Here is a 22,603-nt window from a genome sequence, read left to right as displayed (position 1 = left end):
GTTGTTATTACCTTTTCGGCCAACGTGAGGACTGTCCTTGCTTGTATGACAACTACTTGCTCTTCGTTGGTCAGATTCTGCACCAAAAGCAGAGTAAAATTACAACAAATCCCAGTGTCTGGTTATTAATCCACTACTTGGGCCACTGCTGTATTAAATAAATATCAAATTAAGTATGTTTAAGGAACAATAAGGCAAAGAAAACTAGTATTGTAATGTGACATTGTTGTAAAAACAATAGGAACTATTCATGCTGAATTCTTATCATACATATAGTTAATTCTTCTAAAATTCTCACATTTACCCAAAAAAAGGTGACACTGGATCTATTTTCACCTAACAGGGGATGAACATACAGTAACACAAGACAAGATCAAGCTCAGTGCAACGTGCTATTGAGAAAACGGATGCAGTCTCCAGGCCCTAAGTTCATTATATGCACAGCAGGTTAGTACACAAACCTTATTTTGCGCAGCCAAGTGAATGAGTTCGGAAAACATTGGTTAAGATGTTAGCTATTCGATCTATGTCTTCTTGTTTTCCTAAAGAACTGAGGTACTGAAACGATGTTTGGCGTTCCAGCCCAAAGTTGGGTCTTTCTCTGACCACATGTACCGCAGAAGAGGTGACTCCTGGCTGGGTGTTTGCCCAGAGCCAGCGAGGCGCTGGCTGTCATTGCTGGGGGTCCCTGGGAGCGGGGACACAGGGTGACAACGGGGACACACCGCTCCCCGCTGACCCGCTCCTAGATGTACTGGCTCCAGGGTTTGGCTTCGTCGGAGCAACAATGAACTCACAACAGCTCAGCTTTACAGAAACAAGTGAGGAAACGAACAGAGCAGCTGGAATCCCGGGTGGGACACGGGTTTGCTTGCCCAGACTCCCCGCAGCCCCACAGGACAATGAGGACCCCGAGTCCGCCAGCGGGGCTGAGCCCGCCATGTCCAACACGTGGAAACAAGAAAATAACACGCGATAACCACAGTGCACGGGCAGCTCAGAGCTGTCGGGAACTCCGCCTGGGGTCGTGTCTGCAAGTTGGCTGTTGTACGGAATGGGGAAAAATACCGCAGGAGGAAATAACACTACAGAGATCATTCGTACAAATAAGGAAGCCAAGAGGAAAGGAAGGGGAATAGAAACTGTGAGAAAAGCTGTCGCTTCCCCTGCTCCTCTTTCACTCCAGTCGCCTGCTTGGGACCCTGCCCGGGACTAACCTGACATTAATCATTTCACTGAAGACAACACTAGTACAGGGATTAATAGATGAATGGGTACTATCTTTCTACACATTAGTAGGGTCAGTCCTAGCTCTCAAGCGATTCAGCTTATGTGTATCTTTTCTTTTTATTCTTTGCATACAAAAGATTGTAGGATTCCTCACACTTCTGCCAGTGTTAACATCATAACTGCAGCAATGGTGGAGATTATTAATGGTTTCAATGTGTTCCAGCTCCTCCTCTGACTGCTGGCTTGACGTGTGGAGCAGAGTGTGCAGACATACAAGGGCACATATATCTCCCATATACGTACATTTCTTCTGTTGTGGTTCTTTTCATGCTGCTGTTGTGACTGTTTTTGTTTACTATCCTGGTTACTATCAAAGGCATATAGGTCATTAGACAAAATTAAAATACACAGCTGCCAAAACGCAAAAGCAAAGCAAAGCAAGTGCAGAGTAAGCAAATAAACAAACCGTGCGTGAACAGTGACCAGGAAACAAACCAAACCCAAACCAAAGTTTCAAAATATTTTCCAAATAATTGAAACTTTAAAAGCAGCACAGTGGCAGCAAGGTCCGGCACGGTGCTGCCACAAGGCTGTAACAAACCCTCCCAAGCCAGCCAGGGCTTGGCCGGCAGCGCCGGCTCTGAGCACAGGCAGCACAGGCTGCGCAGCACCACACCAAGAAGGCTCTGCTCGCTTCACACGAGGACAAATATCCACCAAAGCATGCACAATTTATTAAAGGAACATACACTTACGGCGTTATCCCCTAAAATGTCCAATTTTTTCATCAGCTCTGCTACTACTATGTCCTAACAAGAGAGAAATGGAAAACCAGGAGTCAGAAGAGAGCGGCTGGGTTCGTTTGCAGGGAGGAGAGCGGGAAAGGAGAATCCCTTACGGTGACACCTTCTGCCTCGCAGTACACCTGGAGAGGGCTCTTCCCCTCGGGGAACGGGCCGTGGTGCAGGTTGATGGCAGGCGAGCGTCTTTCTCTCTCCTGAAACGACAGCAAGTGCTCGGGATGACACAGCGCAGCTCCCCAAGAACTCGAGGGGTGCGGTTTGGAAACGGCCACTCTGACAGCAGAGCTGCCGCAGGGTGGCTTTGTTTGGGTGCAGAGCACAGAAACCCTGCCCCTGCAGCCCACGGCTACCGGCACAGCCGGGAGCAGGGGACAGTGCTGCTGGGGACGGCCCCAGCTCACTGCAAAGCAGGGCAGACATACAGACTGACAGCACTGGCGTTATCCACCATGTGTCTTCATTGGGCGCCCATCATGGTCACTTACCTACTATTTTGACTACATAATATATTTGAACAAAACTAAACACTTGTAGCTAGCGTAATATAAACAGCATTTAATTTTTTCTTGTAAGTGGTTGCTTTGTTAATCTCTCTTTGAGAATTTGGAAAACAGTTTCCAGGAGCTTATGGATTCTGTTCATCCAGGTAACGATACAGAAAGCAGATGGCACGGTGGAGTCAACAGAGCGGTCCAGGCCACGCGGTTCCTGCTCTGCAGGTTCAGCGAGAGATGGAACACGGCGATAAGAAAAAAGTTCCTTTTTCTTTTTGCCTTCCCATGTGTGATCTGTTCTGGTTTTATCTCTCTGCATGTTCAGAACGGATGGAGTATAGTGAATCGTGTACCCACGTCATGAGCCAGCCTCCTGGATTTTAAAATCACTCAAGCAGTAAGGCTGCCAGAACAACCTGTCGAGATACCACATTGACCTCTGGGTGTTGGTCTGCTTTTCTCTCTTATTAGCACTTTGTCCCAAACCCTGCGGTGTCCTCAGTGCAATGTGGGTGTCCCAGCCTGCGGTGCCCCCGTCGCTCCCCACCTGGGGCGGCGCTGGCCCTGCAGCACCTGCTCACCTCCAGCTCCAGGATCCTGAACTCCAGGAGCTCGTTCTGATCCTTGGCGTCCTGCACATCGTGTTTCAAGCGAGCTTCCTCGGCTTCCATCTGCTTTATCTGCAAACAAAGCAACGCGTTAGCCCAGGCTCTGCCGCGCTAGACAGCCGGGACGGCAGTGGGGGCAGTGGGGACAGTGGGGGCAGTGGGGACAGTGCGGGGAACGCGGGCTCTTCCCCCCAGCCACATCCCCACAACACCGCCCACTTCATGGGGCGGGAGGGAACGCCAGCAAACCCCTTGTTCTGGCACGTTTACAAGGATCTTGTTATTATATGTGAATTATTTCCAATAGGTCTATGGGATACAGATTAATATGCTGTACTTTCTGCATTGCTTAAGCTACATATATTATTTGAATAATACAAATAGAAACATTGAGCACCTTCTCTACCAGCTCTTGGTTTCTTCTGTACAATGCTTGCTTCTCTTCAATCCACTTCATGTCCTTGAAAAAGAAATGACCAATATTGTAGGTGAAGCACAAACACAGCAGCAAGTATTCCATTAAATCACACATCTAAGGAGGGACAGGATAATATTGCATATGAAATTGTAATTCCATTATTTCCTATGTTATGAAAGCTCACCCTGTCTTGTTTTAACAGTTTGTTGTATGCAAATAGAATAGAAACACCACAATGATTAAAAGAACCCTTTAGGATATAAGATTGGTTTGCATTAAAAGGGGATATTTCTAGCTACGTAGTTACTATTGAATTGCAATTATACTGAATGAAAATTACATATTTTGGAACACTAGGCAAAACAAATCTCATTTGGGAGCTAATGTCTTTGTTTGATGGACACATAAAAGCCAGGAGCTCAGACATTGTCCATGGGCAAGGCCGACGGGCAGCGCGGCGCGGCGGGGAGAGGACGGGAAGGGTTCCTGGGCCAGGGCGGCTCTGCCACGGCTTTACCTGCCCCTGCTCAGCAAGGGCCTTCTCCAGGTCTTCTATCTGCGCCTGGGAGCGGTGGATTTCTGCCTGCAGCTGCTCGCGCGTCTGTAGGAGAGCAGGGAGACAGCAGAACAACACATCAGACTTTCTCTAAAAGACGGGAGCTAACGCGGGTACAGGAAGTACTTAAAGCATCCAATACTTCTAACGAATAAGTTTTAAAGTTCTTTGGCAGAACAACACACAGCACACAACACTGGCCACCAATCGCAAACAGGAGCCTGCAAGAAAGGGCGGTAATTTTGAGACGTGGGTCCAGATTAACACCAGCAGCATCCTGCGAGCTGGACGGCAGGACAGCAACGGGTCAGGGGCTCCTGGAGAAGGGGCTGGAAACAGAGTCACCGCCCCATGGACACAAAGGAAAACTACTATGCCACAGTTCTGGGCACACCTGATTCCTTTACATTTTGGAAGAGTTGAAAAGCTCAGAACAGACTCTGCACATGTAACGTTACAAACGGGCAAACTGCGCTCCTCCATACACATCCAGTACCCTGTCTTAGGCTCTTACTGCACTGTGTGCAATTTTTCACCATTGAAATAGATATCGCCTTCCTACGCGTATTTACTGGAACAGAATTTGTCCCTTGATTTACTGTATTTGCCCTTGCATTCCCTGCACAAGTCCTGACAACTCCTTGCGATATACAGCATACTTACGGCAAATGTCACATCTTATGCCGTGTTTGAAGCCACATGGGCCGGGTGAGGCAGTAACACAGGCCACTTTGCAATTTAATTATGAAAGAGAAACTCAGCTTAAGCCTTCTAAACATTTCATGAGGAATCATGTAATCTCACAGAATGCAGAAGGAATTAAACACCGAGGATTATATACCTAAGGCTACCTGTCCCAGATTTTTGTAGAAAAAGAGCTCAATTGTAAGGATTTCCCGTACAAATTCCCCCTGGAATCTCCGTGAGGCCGATCCCAGGCGCACAGGCTGAGCGCAGCACGGCGGTTCCAGCCCGGCCGCCCTTCCCGGGGACGGGGGACACGCGGGAGCCCCAGCCCCAACACCACGCACAACCACGCTCCTTTATTGCCACGTAATATAAGCCATTTAGACCTTAACTTCTCGCTCTGCATCCAACGTTCCTCCGACCTGTTCTTGCAATAGGGCGTAAGCTCGTTGCAGAGCCTGGTACTCCATCGTCAGCTGCCGAAACCGCAGTTCTGTCTCTTCCTTGGCCATGCCCTGCAATTAAACACAAATATGCATTGCACCGGTTGCTTTCTTCCGCAATGAGAGTATAAAAAAGTATAAGAGTGGATGGCATTTGCTTTCTCTAAAATGTGCCAAGATTATGACTTCCAACGTGCACTTTGGGAAGCGCAGCACTACAGAACTTGTTTATGTGCCCTCAGACTAATTCTCTTTTGTTCTTCAAAAATCTCTTGCACACACTTACTTCAAGAAAAGTCAACATAGAAAAAAAGAGATGATTCTCCCCACCCTGGAAAGATCAGTCTTGCTGTCCGTATAACACGCTAATGACTGAATCGCCCTTTATTGCAGTAACAGGCAAAGTCATCACATTTAAAGGTGAAAATACAACTTTCTTCAAACAACAAACGTTTTTGAATCTGGAGAATAAGCCAAACCTGACAGTCTCACTCCATTATTAATAGGCTAATCTAGAGTTAATACTTGTAGAAATGGTGACATGGACATGAAAAGAGCCCTTCATCTTCACTCTCCTGACAACGCCCAGCATTGAGTGCTTTATGATCGGAGTAGTTCATTCGACATGAAATGAAATGCTACTGCTGGTTGCACGCATAAACTCCGGACTGTCTGAACGGGAAAATCGTCAAGATAGGAATGAAAAATAGATAGGTTCATACATATAAAACCGCTTTCAGATTTCCTGCAGCACAGCACGCACCTGGTACCCAGCCATGGATCTTTTATGATGGAGAGCGGAATCCTCCAGCTTCCCTTCTAACAGATCTAATTACAACCCATGGAACAGGTGATAGAGCAGATGAAAACTCACACGCAGCAACCTATAAAAAGGCTGCAAGTCTTTACGAGCAATTTCTTGTTTATTACAGGATTCTTGTTAAAGCCAGAACCATGTAACGGTTCAGAGACCTGACACACACTCGGGAACACATTTACAGGGAATAATGTTGATTTGTACTACCGGCTCCCTCGTGCACTTGGCATTCAAAGCCTCTGGAAAGTCCCAATCCCGACATCCCGGCGAGGAGCCGGGTGCTGTGTGACCACGCCGCTTCCTTCCAGAACACAACCGTAACACCCAGGGCCGCGCTCTGCCGGGGTCACAGCACCAAACAGAAGCACCTGAACCAAACTACACGTGCACAAACCTGCCGGAAATCTCTGTGCGAATAGATCTTCCCAGCGTTGTCCAACTTCATCGTCTTTATAGACCTATACGCTCATTATAAACCCAACATTCTTAGGATTGAATATTTCCAACTCGGCTAAAAGTTGTGAAATTACTGAAGGCTTGAAATCCAGAGATATCAACCAACACACACAGTATGAAATTTAACATAAGTTTCAAATTTTCTGGTCAGAGGTGACAGACCAGGAATTTAATTAAAAATCAGTAGCGAGGTTTCAAACCAAAATAACCCGTATTTTTCATGAATACCTCTTCCAAGTCATCCTCAGGAGTGCAAGGGGTTTGGTCTGTCCGGTCAGTTTGGTACGAGATAGAGGAACCGTCAGACTCCAAGGAAGCTTCTTCGTCGTAGCCGAAAAACGTCTCCACAACCGGCTTCTGGCAGAGACAAGGGGTCAGCGAGCGCAGCTGTGACCGCAGCAGCGGTGCCAGAGGTGCCATCGGCCGTGCCACCAGTGGTGCCATCGGCCGTGCCATCCTGCGGCAGCAATGCCAGCAGTGCCATCAGCCATGCCACCAGCGGTGCCATCGGCCGTGCCACCCTGCGGCAGTGATGCCAGCAGTGTCATCGGCCGTGCCACCCTGCGGCAGTGGTGCCAGCGGTGCCATCGGCCGTGCCACCAGCAATGCCATCGGCCGTGTCACCCTGTGGCAGCGATGCCAGTGGTGCCATCGGCTGTGCCACCCTGTGGCAGTGGTGCCAGCGGTGCCATCGGCCGTGTCACCAGTGATGCCACCGGTCATGCCACCCTGTGGCAGTGATGTCATTGGCCATGCCACCAGTGATGTCATTGGCTGTGCCACCAGCGATGCCATCGGCCGTGCGACCCTGCGGCATTGCAGGGATGGCAACACCTCTGGACACACGGCAAGACCCCGCGCCTCTGTAGGGCCTGAACATTTGTACCTTTGGAGGAACCTGAACCCCAGATTACTGGTAATTCTCGCTCTGTTGGTTTTGGAAAAGCACCTGGTTCTTTACACGCCTTGGCAAAGCTCTCTGCCCGACGGCAGTGCTCTAGAGACAGCTGAACCCATCCAAAGCGGGAACCGCCGTGTTTGTCAATGCTGTGCAGCCCCAAAGCCCTTGCCTTGCTTTAACGTATTTTCCTCCCAGTTTCTCTGGCCAAGGCACATCGCCCCTTTCACTGCCCTGTGCCCTCACCTCCCAGGAGGTGGGACACATGCATTCAAATGTCTCTGTTAACCCATCCTCACCGCCACCACGTCCCTCCTGTCGTTACCATGACTGTCACATGCAAAGTCACATTTTCAAGAAATACTCTGCTTGGAAATGTGGAGCTGGTCACCACAGCAGTGTTTTTGCAATTTGGAGAAATTAATTTTTCCACTCAAATCTGCTCTGTTTAAAAGAACGTGAGGTAGCACTGGCAAAAAGAAGATTTACTGTCAAATGCTTGAAAGTCAAAGATGACATTTCAAACACAGTTTTTAAAGATATTTTTATTGTTGATGTACAAAAATACCCATTTCTAGACTTGGGTTTTTAAATTTTTTCGATTTGCAGCAGATAACTTTTGGAGACAAAGCCCAATTCTCCTTCAAAGGCCCCGCTGCCATTCACAGGCTGCCAGGAGCCGAGCATTTACCTCACATAGCCCACAATTCATTGTCTATAGATTCATCAGCTCCATCGCTGCCCTAATTGTTCATATGTAGAGCACAGCTTTCTCTCGGGCCCCTGACAACATACCTTACGGCATCATTTCAGTGATAATATTTATATTAACATCCCGGCCAGTATTCATTAGCTAACATTTTCTTTCTCCCTGAGCTCCTTGTAACCAGCAGTTTTTGCGTGTTACTAAACTCTATAGTGAATTATTTACAACCTACATGTGTTTTCAGGCAGTGCTGTTAGAAGACCACTCAGAGATGGGCTGAGTCACAGATTCTGTCTCGCTTGGGCAGTCACACACCATGGAGGTCCCACGGGACAGCGGGAGCGCTGGGGTAACCGCAGAGCACACAACTGCTCATAGTGCACACTGCAAACAGTTCCCCTGCTCCTGCCCGACCTGGTCTGAATTATCCTGACGCTATCTCTGAATGTCCTCCAAGCCAAACTTCAGCTAGGACCCGTTTCTAGACCCCCGAGGACGTCCCTGCGTCACTCAGAGCATCCCGAAGCCAACATGCCCATCACCACGCCATGATATAGACTTTTTTTTTTACCTTAGGAATTCTCGTCATTTTTTTCCTTTGCTTCCTATACCTTAACAGCTTATCACGTTCCTGAAAGAATCAGAGACATACGTTAGACGTTTTCAGAGAGCTCTGACTTTAATTAACTATGTCAGTACTAGCAGTCATTAGGCAATCAAGACCCCCTCTATCTTTCATTTTAAGCGCTTGGTAGAAGGACGCGATGGCTCTGTGGGACAATGACAATGTGTCACCACCACCCGCCCCATGGCAAACCCTGATAACAGCAGCAGCGACAGCAGAAAACGAAGCGCTTGTTTTGCTCGACAAGACAAGCTTTGCTGCACACCTGGCAATGAAGAACAAACCGGTGCACGTTTTATCAGCACACGTTAGCGGCTTAACTTCACAAATCTTTCCTGATACGAGCGAAGGGGTGAGATGGTGGAGGGCAGTGACCGAGAACGTGCCCGTGTGGTGAGACAGAGCGGCGCTGCCGCCAGAGCTCTGCTCCCCACCATCACTACGGTTTTCTCTGCTGAACAAGCTCTGACAAACAGCCTTTGATAACGGCTACACGGAGAGCTCGCTTGCTGTCTGAATAGAGATGCAAGTGGTGATGAATACTAGTACACCCTGCCTGCTTTTCGTCAACAGCAGTTCAAAGCTTATGAAGATAAAGTTAACTTCGTTCTTACCATGACACTCTTCACATAGCCGGCAGTTTCCAGTGTCTGATAAAAAAAGAATGAAATAATGTCAGTAAATGTAAAGACATTAAAAACAAATGCTTGAGGTGTGTTATGATTTCAGTATTTGCTCTTTCCGAAGGCTGAGAACACCGCTACAGAACACTGCTACAGAACACCCCCCGTACACAGCGACCTTCAGCCCTGGTGCTGCCTCCAGCTAGAGCAGCTCTCCTGGTCTCTGGCAGGTGCAGGATTGGGTACCAGCACATTTACTGGCCACGCTGCAGTGCTCGTCATGAAAGTACAAAGTGACCGAAAGGACTTTTCCAAATGCTGTACCACAGATGACTTATATTCCATTCAATCTCTGCTGATCACGGAAATATTTACCATGTTTCCACGGCTGCGAGCTGTGCCCGTTAGCCCACCCCTTTCCTCCATCGACCTCCCATGGGAGCGGCGGGGCCACATCTCACCTTGGAGAGTTCATCGATGATGTTCTGCTGTTCGATGACTTGCAGTCTCAGGATATCCACTTCTCTTTCTTCCTGGCTGTGGTCGAGGTCATTCAAAGAGCTCGGTCTCCTTATTGTTCCAGCTCTTTGCCTCTACAAGAAACGCGGAGGGGAGCTGGTGCGAAGGCTTTGGGGCAGGACGGCGCGGGGACGTGCCCGGCTGCGGCGGTGCCGCCGCTGTCCCGCTGCCCTACGCTGGGACACGTGCCAGCTCCTCCTGCTCCACCGCCTGTAACTTGTGGCCATGGGGGAGAATGGGGGATATTAGGGGGAAAATAGGAAATTTGAGGGAGAATGGCCTGGAGGCTTGCTCTGGGCAGAGGGGGAATCTGGAGAGCTGGGACCACGGGCGCTTCCCCTGGGTTCCCCTGGTTGGCTTTGAGCCGCAGCACCACGGGGGCGACCTCAGCCCCGTCGCATTAATACCAAGCCATAGGTACTTGCTGCCAGCTTTTGCCCACTGCCAATATTCTAATGGAAAAAAGGATGAGTCACAAGTGCCGATTTCCTAAGGATTCCGAGGCGATTCTGGTAAAAAAGTCCCAGGCAAAGCGGGTGATTTGTGCTCATGGGAAGCTGAGCAGCCAGCGCCTGACCAACACATGCAAAGCCCACACGATCTCTTTTCTTCAGGACTATTTCTTTTAAAGGTAAAGCACTTTATGTAACACAAAGCCCGTGGAAGGCACAAAGCGCTGGGCAGTGCGCCACGGAGCACCTCTGCGAGCGCCCCAAGGGGACGGCTCCTACGGACCTCGCAGGTTCGGATGGCGCCCGACCCGACCCGACCCATGCCGTCCCGTCCCGAGCGGGACCTGCCCGTCCTCCTGGGCACGCCACACTCACCATCGCCAGGTTTTCTTGGGTTACAAACTTCAGTTTGTTTTCCATTCGACGTAAGGCATGTGACAGTTCTTCATTCTTCCTGCTAAGGCGTTTATTTTTGTCCAAAATGGGCTTATACTGACTCTCAGCTTCTCTAAGACGTTTTAACTGAAAGATAAAGAGAGAATTAACACCTTATTTTTCATCAAATAAATTAATCATTTTTGTTTAACTATCGTGCTAGCGGTATTTTCTCTGCAAAGCAGAACTGATCAAAAACTCCTGGTGTTTTCCATGGGGAAGCATTTCCAACGGGCACAGGGAAAAGTGCCGACGCTTGGCGCCCCGTGCGCACTCACCAGCTCGTTCCTCTCCTCCGACAGCAGCGCGTTCCGGTCCTCCAGCTTCCTGATGATGGAGCTCAGCTCGGCGATTTTCAGTTGGAAACGCCGGGCGTCCTTTTCATCCAACTGCTGCTCCTAAAACAAAGATCAACTGCAAATAACTGCTCGTAAGCGCACGTGCAGCATCAGCATTTTTCAAAGCTCAAGCGTTTTCTCATCCCACGTCCAAACATTTCACAGCACCGTAGGGCAGAGTGTGACCTGTGTGGGCTGACTGACCGCTAAAGCTGCGGGACGAGACCAGCGGGAAGTCAGGAGTGCAAGTGGAACAAAGTATGCAAATGCAGGAGTATGGATATGCAGATACAAATGGTGAACTCGGAAATGGAAAAGAAAACACCAAAAATTAAGGCAATGGTTCCGATGTATGCCGCTGTTGAACTGAGTGCGTCAGACACAACACCCGCTCTGAGGACTTTGTTATAAGAAAATGATATTAAAATACAGAAGTATAAATGGGGAAAATCCATGCAATTATATCATTGCATAAGCTCTGCTTCCATAAAGCTGTGGCCCTTGTTGGGTTCTAAAGGGTCACTCACAAAGCCAAAAGAGTAGCACTTTATCCGAGTTAAAATGCTTAAATCAAATTATAAATGGAGATATAGGTAGACATTCTCATCCAGAATCAGAAGTTACAGCTATTCACAAATGTGACACTTTTTCCCCTTCTCTGGAACTTGTTCTGGTGTTTGGCAGAAGTTGAGTACAAATCAAACGAATCAGTGTCTGTGGTGCTGGTGGCACTTTTGGGCTGCCCAGGGTTCCTCATTCAACAGGTGCAGGAGAGGCTCGGGGCAAAGAATAAAATGCATCGCTTGGCTCGTGTGTAAGTGTTCACACTTCTACGCGGGAAATTAAGGCTGTTGCAAAAGCAATCTTGATGAGAACCAGCAATGGAGATAATCTGCGTACGTCAGATATACGAGGTCAGTTAACTGAGGGGTTTTTAATATTAGCAAATTAAGGCAAAAGCAGAAAGGACCCATTGTTATAGTCAAAAAAATTGTGAAAGGTTGACTAAAATTTAATGTTCTGGATATTGCAGTGTAAAAAATATAATAGGAGAGAAGAGGTTAACAGGTGTTTAATTTACTTTCTGGTGCATGGAAAGCGAGACAGCGGCAGCAGGAGATCCCGAGCCCGCAGCTGTGTTTGGGGACGGGGACATCCCAAGTCCACAGCTGTGTTTGGGGACAGGGACATCCCAAGCCCACAGCCGTGTTTGGGGATGGGGACACCCCGAGCCCACAGCCGTGTTTGGGGACAGGGACACCCAGAGCCCACAGCCGTGTTTGGGGACAGGGATATCCCAAACCCGTAGTGGTGTCTGGGGGTGGGGACATCCCGAGCCCACAGCCGTGTTTGGGGACGGGGACACCCTGAGCCCACAGCCGTGTTTGGGGACGGGGACATCCCGAGCCCACAGCCGTGTTTGGGGACGGGGACATCCCGAGCCCACAGCCGTGTTTGGGGACGGGGACATCCCGAGCCCACAGCCGTGTTTGGGGACGGGGACACCCTGAGCCCACGGCCGTGTTTGGGGATGAGGACACCCCGAGCCCACAGCCGTGTTTGGGGATGGGGACACCCCGAGCCCACAGCCGTGTTTGGGGACATCCTGCGCCTCATGCACTGTCACTTCCCCCAGCTCCCTCCGAGCACTGGCCTCGTACATCTGCTCCCAAAGCCCGGCCTCAGCGGTTCCGAAAGCGAGCACACAAACGTCACTTGGGTTAGAAATGCATTTGCATCATTTGTTGGCAAAGGGTGTCAGTGTCAAATCAAGGCAGGTGGCAGCAGCACGGTACAGTGAGGAAAAGGAAGAGATAAAGAACAGAAAAAGATCCCCCACCAACAAAATCAAACCAAACCAACCAGAACACAAACCAACAACAAAGCAAAAGCTCTCCCATAACAAGGTTGGGTTCTAAATCTGAGTTTTGGCTCACAAACGAGAGCAAGACCCGGGTGTGCGGCTATGGGAAAGCTATTGCTCCGGGGCGCGCTCATCAAGATTCTGTCACTTGGTGCCATTTGGTCACTCTCTGCTCGTTTGTGTAGGTGAAACCACGTGAAAGTGCTTACGGGGCTTCCCGAGTGATCTGAGGCGTCTCCTGCACCACTTGGATAAGGAAGTTCCCGCTTGGGGCTGCTCAGATGCCGATCGGCCTCTTTGATCTGGGACAGCTGTTCATCTAAAGCCTCCTTTTGGAGCTGCAGTCTCTGAGCATGCCCGGCTCGCACCCCTAACTCTCTCTCCAGCACGTAGACTGCTCTGTCTTTAAATTTAATCTCCTCCATCTACAAGGAGAACAGAACACAATCACACAGGCAGCAGCGGCTCGAAACAACACAGCATCTCCCGACCCCACCGGAGCACAGCACAGACCCCAGAGCCCTGGGGACATGGTGTCACTCTGTGACCGGAGCACAGCACAGACCCCAGAGCCCTGGGGACACGAGGACACTCAGCGACTGGAGCACAGCACAGACCCCAGAGCCCTGGGGACATGGTGTCACTCTGTGACCAGAGCACAGCACAGACCCCAGAGCCCTGGGGACACGTACATTATACGTGAATATAGAGCATTAATTACACTCACACACCACAGGGCTGCCCAACGTGCTTAGACAGTGATTCAACGGACAGAAAGAAATCACATACACCCCTAAAACGTCTGGTGAGCTGGTTTCACACACCATACACACAGAAGATTTTTGGCACGAGTTTCTGAGACTTTACACATTTAATTTCAATGATCAGTTTTTAAAATGTGGCCTGCTTGAAATAAGAACATCTTGCCTTGTGAGAACTGCGTTTGGTACTTTTATCTTCGCTGGTTTTGTCTGTGAGCCTGGAGAAAACACGACCTGTGAATTAACACCAGGTCCCTCAGAGTACTTTGCTTCCAATAACTGCAAAACACTGCGAAAAAGGGCAAACCCAAGCGCTGGGTGTCATGCGCAGGCAGCAGGAGAAGTGGGGACAAACCGGGGACAAACGCGGGGTCCCACGGCGCCCGGGCACAGCCAGCGCAGGACAGCTCAGAAATACCCGCACAAGAACAGTGCTTGAACGTCATGCAAAATCGAGATTCCTCTAGTAAAATGGAGCAAATCTAATGCACTTCGGGTGCTTTCAACAGTCTCCATTAGGGCAACAGTCTACCAACTTGGAATGAAACAAAGAGATGCCCACTGAGGTCTTTCTGCTAAACACCTATCAGGTAGAAATCTGAATGGGTATATAGATGAAAAGGTAACACACCATCTAGTGGAGATTTGTTTAAAATAAACAGAATATTGGGTAGTTGATCCCTATTTACATGAAAACAAAGACATGGTACAACACAAGCAACACTTCAAATTAAGAGGAACAAAGAAACTGGAGGAAACACAGAACATTTCACAGTATTTCATTAACGGCTTGTACCTCAGAAAAACCCCTAAACATAACCTTCATAAGCAACAAAGGAAACATCAGTATTCACATGATTAAATATCAGCCTTTATACGATTAAATTCACGAAACATGCACAACAGTTTGGTGTTTGCAGCGCATTATTAAACAGAAATGCTGTAGGGACAGTATAAATTTAAGGAAGTATTCACTGAAAAATATTATTTAGCACATTTCTTCCTCGCATTAGTAACGTTAAGGAAACATAAAGACGAGAAACAACTTGCAACTCACTGGCAGAGGCGCCGGTCCCCAGGTGCTCCCCCCAGCCCGGTGCCACGCACCCCGAACTCATCCTGCACGGGGAGCGGGGCTGGTGGGTGTGGGACCGGTGGGTGTGGGACCGGTGGGTGCAGCAGCAGTGGGAGCGGGACTGGTGGGAGCCGGACTGGTGGGATCGGGACCGGTGGGTGCAGCAGCGGTGCAATCGGGACCGGTGGGTGCAGCACTGGTGGTCCCGCTTGTCCCCACCCATGCCTGCCGCTGCAGACACGCAGCGCTGGGGAAGGCGTCACCGGAGCATCCAACCCCCGGAGCGGCCACCCTGCTGTGGATGTTCCCCCCTCGACTTGGGATGAATATTTATGTGGGAGCGCTAATTAACAGCCAGCCCGTGAGCACAGCTGATGCCAATTATGCAAACATCACCCCATGCAAAGTTACGTTTGTTATTCCTTCTTTGTGTTATCCAGCGCAACGCCTAGCACGGCATGACATGCAGCCAGTTTGAAGCTGTGTGATTATTATTTTAAAATGTATTATTTCCATCACGTAGGTTCCCTGGTTGGGGAATTTCTCGTTGTGCTGTTCCTGGGGTCTCTGCAGCCACTGGGCCATGGTCACCTTCCCTCCCAGAAATGAATGTGATCGCCTCTTGGTCCTGCTGACACAGCACTGAGCAGCAGAGCCAGCTACGCCAGGTTAACCAGCTTTTGCCAAATACTCCACAAGAATAACTGGTCAGTGTTCTGATCCTGAACATTGATATCAGCTGCCATGACCGATGTTTACACAGAATCCCAGAATGTCAGGGGTTGGAAGGGACCTCAAAGCTCATCCAGTGCAATCCCCCCATGGAGCAGGAACACCCAGCTGAGGTTCCACAGGAAGGGGTCCAGGCGGGTTTGAATGTCTGCACAGAAGGAGACTCCACAACCCACCTGTGCAGCCTGGGCCAGGCTCTGACACCCTCACCCCCAACAAGTTGCTTCTCGTATTTAAGTGGAACCTCCTGTGTTCCAGTTTGCACCCATTGCCCCTTGTCCTGTCACTGGGTGTCACCCAGAAGAGCCTGGCTCCATCCTCCTGACACTGCCCCTTTCCATATTGATCCCCAGGAATGAGTCCCCCCTCAGTCTCCTCTTCTCCAGCTCCAGAGCCCCAGCTCCCTCAGCCTTTCCTCACACGGGAGATGCTCCACTCCCTTCAGCATCTTGGTGGCTGCGCTGGACTCTCTGCAGCAGTTCCCTGTCCTTCTGGAGCTGAGGGGCCACAACATTCAAGTTATAAAGATTGAAAGACTTTTCCCGCACTTGTCCTATTTTGCATTCCTCTCTTTCGCTCTACTTTCACAAAAGGAAAAACTGAGAAGTAGGAGGATTATTCACCCTCCAAAATGTAGGAACAGTGTTGTACAGTTGTTAATATACAACAAAATCCTCTGTGGTCCGGGTTTAGTTGGAATAAATACTGCTGTAAATGAGGTTCAAACCACAAATGATGAAAAAACTCCACATTTGCAAGAAGGAATTATTCACCTTGAATAGTTTATCTACCTTTCGGTATAGGATGACTGCTGAGATACCTTTATAACACCAAATATGGTATATTTTCACCATATAAGGGAATAAAAAGGAGAAGATAAGGACTAAATCAGTCACCAATAAAATTAATATTTTAAAAGTCAGCTTCCTCCAATTTTCATCCCCCAGCTTCCTTTAAATCAGACATTTTCACTCATTTGCCACTGCCTGACAGGGAAATCTGAGGACAGCTGGGAGCGACACTGGACCACTGGTCCCTGGGGTGCTCATTGCCTTCAGGAAGCCACAAAGGTCTCGCCATACAATGGTCTTATGTGAGGCATTAGAGCAGGTTATTGAACCTTTTGGTCACCATCATCAACTAAAGTTGGTCTTAAATTGAAAACAAACACTTTCCAGCCTCTAACAAATCTCATCTCTCCAGTTTTTCTGATTTCTGTTATATTCCCTTTATAAATGAAACAGAAGAGAGGCTGCAGTGGCCACTGCTGGTCGGCACTTCCATTTTTGACCCATCTACATTTAAGGAAAATTTAAATGCTCTTTTCCACATGGAATTTTAGTGCCCATTAAGTAAAAAGGAAGGCCAGCTAATGTCGGGGAGTTCTGACCATGGGCTGTTTTCCCTGGACAGGCACACACTGACACAGGGAGCGCAGCTATTAGTGGGAGATCATAGCAATGTAATTAAATACTTGTGTGTAGCACTTTAAAATGCACAGTTTTTTAAACAATAAAATTAAGAATCCTTTAGAAAGGAAATAATTGTCCTGTTTCCTTGTTACCATCTGCCAGGGACCTTCACCTTTGACACCAGCGTTTCTCAAGGTTCTGAGCCAGGGACAGCGTATCGGGTCAGTTGTGCCTCTCTTGCACTTTGCGGACACCAGCAGCACAAGCTGTGTGTGCGAATGGAAAATGCGAGGCCAGAATAATCTGAGCACAAACACGTTATTTCCTCTCCCCCGCTGCTCACAGGACCGGCAGACGCTGGCTCTGCTGGACAGGATGGCACCCAGGGCACCGGTGGCACCCGGACAATAACCAGACACCTACAGCTTTGATTTGCAAATGCTAAGCGGGGGCTGTCTCTACCAGAGCTTACACCTTGCCAGCTGTTACAGCCTGCAAGGTTGTGTGCCCATAGTGCAAAACTCCCCCAATGCCCTCTGAAAACACCACATCCCCGCAGTAACAGCTGTTTGCTGTGTGTGTAGGGTCTACCGTAAATGTGCTGTGGCACAAGAGCCCAAGCCGGGGAGAACCCTGTGTGCAGTTGCATTTGGCAGTGTCCTTTGGAGCACAGGCACATTTTGGGTTAATTTTGCTGCTGCAGATGCACACAATGCACAGACAGGCACATTTTGGGTTGATTTCGCTGCTCTAGATGCACACAATGCACAGACAGGCACATTTTGGGTTGATTTCGCTGCTCTAGATGCACACAATGCACAGACAGGCACATTTTGGGTTGATTTCGCTGCTCTAGATGCACACAATGCACAGACAGGCACATTTTGGGTTGATTTCGCTGCTCTAGATGCACACAATGCACAGACAGGCACATTTTGGGTTGATTTCGCTGCTGCAGATGCACACAATGCACAGACAGGCACATTTTGGGTTGATTTCGCTGCTGCAGATGCACACAATGCACAGACAGGCACATTTTGGGTTGATTTCGCTGCTGCAGATGCACACAATGCACAGACAGGCACATTTTGGGTTGATTTCGCTGCTGCAGATGCACACAATGCACAGACAGGCACATTTTGGGTTGATTTCGCTGCTGCAGATGCACACAATGCACAGACAGGCACATTTTGGGTTGATTTCGCTGCTGCAGATGCACACAATGCACAGACAGGCACATTTTGGGTTGATTTCGCTGCTGCAGATGCACACAATGCACAGACAGGCACATTTTGGGTTGATTTCGCTGCTGCAGATGCACACAATGCACAGACAGGCACATTTTGGGTTGATTTCGCTGCTGCAGATGCACACATTGCACAGAGAGGCCCAGCAGCTGCTTCCCCAGATCCCTCTGCTGGGAAAGGGCAGAAATGCAGGATTCCCCTGAGAACCTGGCGAGGACAAAACCGCAGCCCCTGGCATCAGGTGTGGCCTGATGTGACAATTGAACTGCCCTCAAAGCTGGAGCGAGTCCCCCAAACAGGAGGGCCCTGGTAGAGCCGGTTCTTTCAAAAGCCTGAGCAGGTACCCCCTGCACCTCCCTTGGCAAAAACCCCATGAAGAGGGTGATGCTGAAGAGCAAATCGAACTCCACCTGGCTTGAAGCAAATGTGACGCTGCACAGCTCCTTTGGGCAGAACGCTGTCTCTTTCTGTCACGCCTCTTACTTTAAAGGCCATTGAACATTGTTCCAAAAATCTGAAGTGAGACACTAACAAATGCATTCCTGTCTGCCCAGTTAAAAACATCCCAAAGAAACCAACCAACCAACCAACCCACACCAGCCAAAAAAACCCCACAAAAAAAACAAAATAACCCCAAACAAATAAAACCTACAAGAGCTAGTTCTAATTTGAAAGGAGAATCATGGATAGTACTAACTCACCTTTGTAAACCAATCTTTCTTTGACTATGTATGGAAGCATTTTCCATAAGCCAAGCCTGCATAGATGGACTTGACTTGGAAACGAAAATCTGTACTTTCAGAGATAAATAACTTCAGTAAATTACTTCATGTTAAAGGACTCGACATCAGTGCAAAGCTGAACATGAATGAGTACAACTTGCCTTTCTCTTTTCTGGCTCATCAGAAAAAGCAGGCGTGAAGTGGTAATTTTTGCATAGGTTACTGCCCCCTTGGCTAAAACAGCTCAATAATGCATGGGACGGGAATCACAGAAACTCCCCGGGTGAGCCCGCTACCAGCTCAGGGCTGGCGGGGCCACAGCTGTGCCTGGGGGGGCGGCCCCTGCGGGGTGGAGCTCCTGTGTGGGGACACCCAGAGACGAGGGGACACCCAGAGATGCTGGGGACACGCAGAGACATGGGGACACCCAGAGATGTTGGGGACGCCCAGAGACATGCAGAGCTGCAGGGACACCCAGAGATGCTGGAGACACACACAGGCATGGGGACACGCAGAGACACCCAGAGACACCCAGAGCCATGGGGACATGCCGGGACACGGTGGACACACCAGTTCTGCCGGACGGATAGATGGACCCGCTCCCCTTGGGTCATTCTGTATTTCTCTCTCACGGCAGCCCCAAGAGGGCTCAACAAATGCACTGTATTGATGGCCTCTATCTTAAACAGGGGAAAAAGCCCTGGTTTCTAGCACGAGGTGAAGTGAATCGCGTCATTCCCAGGCAGGAGAGCCCACGCACAGCCCCCCCAGCCAGGTGCCAGGGGCACACAGCGCCCACCAAAACCAACTACAGTCAGCCAGAACTGCTGAGAGCACCCCGAGCCACTCAGGAAGCACTCAGGGCTGGGTAGAACGATGGCATCATGTAATTTCATTAGTACAGTTAGATAATGTGATTCTTTCATCAGGAACTAAAAAAAAAAGTTTGATTTTTCAAAGGCAATTTAGAAAACATAACATCAAACCACCCTATTCCTTAGAACTAAGAACATACTTATTTTATAGCTTCTACATTAGAGGCCATTAGCGTGAACTTTTCACGTAATGCAGCAAGTTTATTTAGGATGTACGTTATCCATCCTTTCCTTCTGATGTATTAAATCAATGCATCTAGTAATGCATGGTTAGAGAAGAAAGTACTTACACTGCGGGATATTTGAACAGTATCAATCCATCAGTTGGTTATAAATTATGTTAATATCCTCTTGATAAAAATAAAATAATCTATGAGGGGGAAAGAACCCTTAACAACCTACAGTCTGAGAGAACGGGTGGGTAAATGAAGGGTGGGTGACACTAACTGAATCATGGGGTTGTCTGAACACCCGTCCTCATCCCCTCACCCAAGGCCAGCACCGAACTTCCATTTCCTATCAATAACACGAGCGTTAACAAATGCGGATGGCAGCACGTACCAGTCTACGAATTTCTCTCTCGCATTCCCTCTTAATCCTGCTGATTTCCTCCTGGTGCAGGTGATACACGCTCCTTATCTCGGCTGCCTTGATTTTGTCGGCCTGGATGACCATGGTTAAAGCCTCCTCCACTTGTTTCTTAGCCCCCTTCAGCTCCGAGATTTCTTGCTGCATTTTGATTTTCTCCACCTCGAAGCCCCTCTTGGCCTCCTCCTTGGCCTCGGTGAGCAGCACCGTTTTCACCTTGTCGGGAGCCCCATCGCGTACAGCGTTGAGGAGGGTCTGGAGTCTCTGGATTTCGTTATCTTTGATTTTTATTACTCTAAGAAGTTCAGCTTCGTGCTGTCTCAAAAGCGCCTCCCGAACAGCTTGGAGCTCCTTCATCTTCTCCTCATGGAGTTTGACTTTGAGCTCCGTTACCACCACTGTACTTTTATGCTGTTCGTGCTCCTTGATCTGCTTGACTTCCTGATTTTTCTCTCTTTCCAACTTGCTGACCTACAGGGAAAGTCAAAAAATGTATTTTTAATCAACAGAATGATTAACACAAGTTAGAATTTATCCCAAAATGATATAGATAATTTTATAGTATTAGACCTTAATGTTGTATGTCCGCGCCTTAGAGCCTTAGTCAATTAGTATCACCTCACGCAGAACTACATATTCGGCATTTTGTTCATTCTTTATGAGCAAATACTTTATTACATTTTAAGCATTGCTTTTTTTAAAGAGGTTCTGGGTGAAACCAGGGTCACTGAGCTCTGCCACAGAGCTTCTTGCTGTAGACACAGAACAAGGAAACTTCCTCCCTTTGACGAAAATACACATTCTGCTTCACAGGAAAAGGTGTTTGGAAGTTACAGCCGGTTCTGTCAATGCACGGTCACGGCTGCCCTGGACTCGCGGGGTCCCCAGTGCCGCGGCTCATCCGGCGACGCAGGCGGGAGCACTCGGGCTGTGCGAGCCACTCTGTGATAAATCTGCCACAAATGCTCTGGGCACAGCTCTGCCTGAGCACAACAGACCCATCCTCGCTCCGGAAGCACCGGTGAGCGTCCACCTCGTCACCGGTGAGCGTCCACCTCGCCACCCGTGAGCGTCCACCTCGCCACCGATACAGTCACTGCAGCTCTGCGTGGCCACAAGCACCAGTGACAGTGACTGGACGCCTTCTGATGCCACCTGTCCCCAGCGGCCGTGGCCATGAACCCCCATGCCGAAGCACCAAGGCACGGGTGCTGTCTGTCATTCCGGCCACGGCTGCAGCGCCTGCTCGGCAGCTCACACACAGCGGCAGAGCTGGCGGGCAGGCACCGCTCATCCCTGGGCTACAAATGAGAACCCTGTGTCTCAGGGGAAAATCTGGCCCGCTCCAGCTCTTTCTTGAAGTGTTTGCTGCATAACAGCAGGTGCTGCACCAGAAAAGACCCCCAGCAGGTATTTGCGGGGCACTTGCAGCGTCCGCCTGTCTCCTCCGGGCAGGTTCACCCGCGGCAGGGAGCGCACGGCTGTTCGCAACACCTTTTCTGCCCTGTGGTGTTTACCGGAACAGACTGCACACACATTTAAATGCTAAAACCGGAAAGCGGATATTCACTACATGGTAATTAATTACTGAAGTGTTCATTGGGAAAAAAAACCACGTTCAGGTCAATTCTGCTTGGTAAAGATGCGTTTTTCTTCCTCAGTTGACACAATAAGGTTTCCGTGCTAAGAATACAGCTCAGCCTGCCTCCCCAACGAGAACAGTCTGCAGAACCAGAGCCTGCAGGTGTCAGGAAAACGTGTGACATGATGGGGAGCTTGGGGGGTTCTCCTAAGGAAAATGGAATTTGTGAAAATAAGGAAGAGAACCCTGAGAAATTTGTTGAAAAGATTGTAGAAAAATCTGTTTTCTTTCACCGGAGATCAGCACAAGCAGAAACATCTGCGTATTTAGAAAAGGAGAAACAAAAACATATCATCGTCATTTTGCAAATTATTGATATTGAGGATAAAAGTCTAGACACCAATGCAGATTTCAGCATCATATTTTGGTTTTATAATTAAACAATAAGCCCTTGCAATCTTGTGGGCTCTCTCAGTGCCCTAAAAAGCTCAAGTTAACACAATGTAAGTATCATCAACGCACACAAGAATCAAAGCCCAGCTCTACAGGACGGACGCGCTCAGGACCCGGGCTGGCGTGAGTGGGGCGGAACAGCCCGGTGCTCCAGCCAACACACAGTTCAGAATTAATCTGCGTA

General features: G+C 49.0%; 1 protein-coding gene across 22 annotated transcripts in view; it reads right to left on the bottom strand.

Annotated features, from left to right (window-relative positions):
* JAKMIP3 (Janus kinase and microtubule interacting protein 3) overlaps positions 1-22,603 on the bottom strand; it is a 62,890-nt gene that overhangs the window by 10,229 nt on the left and 30,058 nt on the right. For 8 of the 22 annotated variants that reach the window (XR_011740367.1, XM_071812273.1, XM_071812257.1 and 5 more), the window contains 15 exons: positions 20,358-20,855; positions 13,182-13,397; positions 11,049-11,168; positions 10,711-10,857; positions 9,826-9,957; positions 9,356-9,391; positions 8,688-8,747; positions 6,741-6,869; positions 5,183-5,311; positions 4,071-4,154; positions 3,533-3,595; positions 3,109-3,207; positions 2,129-2,227; positions 1,980-2,039; positions 12-77 (listed from right to left, as the gene is read on the bottom strand). Coding sequence is in view for 21 of the 22 variants with exons in the window: in XM_071812257.1 (XP_071668358.1) it covers positions 12-77; positions 1,980-2,039; positions 2,129-2,227; positions 3,109-3,207; positions 3,533-3,595; positions 4,071-4,154; positions 5,183-5,311; positions 6,741-6,869; positions 8,688-8,747; positions 9,356-9,391; positions 9,826-9,957; positions 10,711-10,857; positions 11,049-11,168; positions 13,182-13,397; positions 20,358-20,855 (1,938 nt within the window). In the remaining variant the exon portion in view is untranslated. Of the gene's footprint in view, positions 1-11; positions 78-1,979; positions 2,040-2,128; positions 2,228-2,444; positions 2,944-3,108; positions 3,208-3,532; positions 3,596-4,070; positions 4,155-5,182; positions 5,312-6,740; positions 6,870-8,687; positions 8,748-9,355; positions 9,392-9,825; positions 9,958-10,710; positions 10,858-11,048; positions 11,169-13,181; positions 13,398-20,357; positions 20,856-22,603 lie in introns of those variants that run through there. The other 14 variants (XM_071812260.1, XM_071812267.1, XM_071812261.1 and 11 more) reach the window with 10 other exon arrangements.

This window comes from Patagioenas fasciata, chromosome 8 (genome assembly GCF_037038585.1).
Source record: "Patagioenas fasciata isolate bPatFas1 chromosome 8, bPatFas1.hap1, whole genome shotgun sequence".
In the NCBI taxonomy this organism is placed as follows: domain Eukaryota; kingdom Metazoa; phylum Chordata; class Aves; order Columbiformes; family Columbidae; genus Patagioenas; species Patagioenas fasciata.
This window is presented reverse-complemented; position numbering and strand designations above follow the sequence as displayed.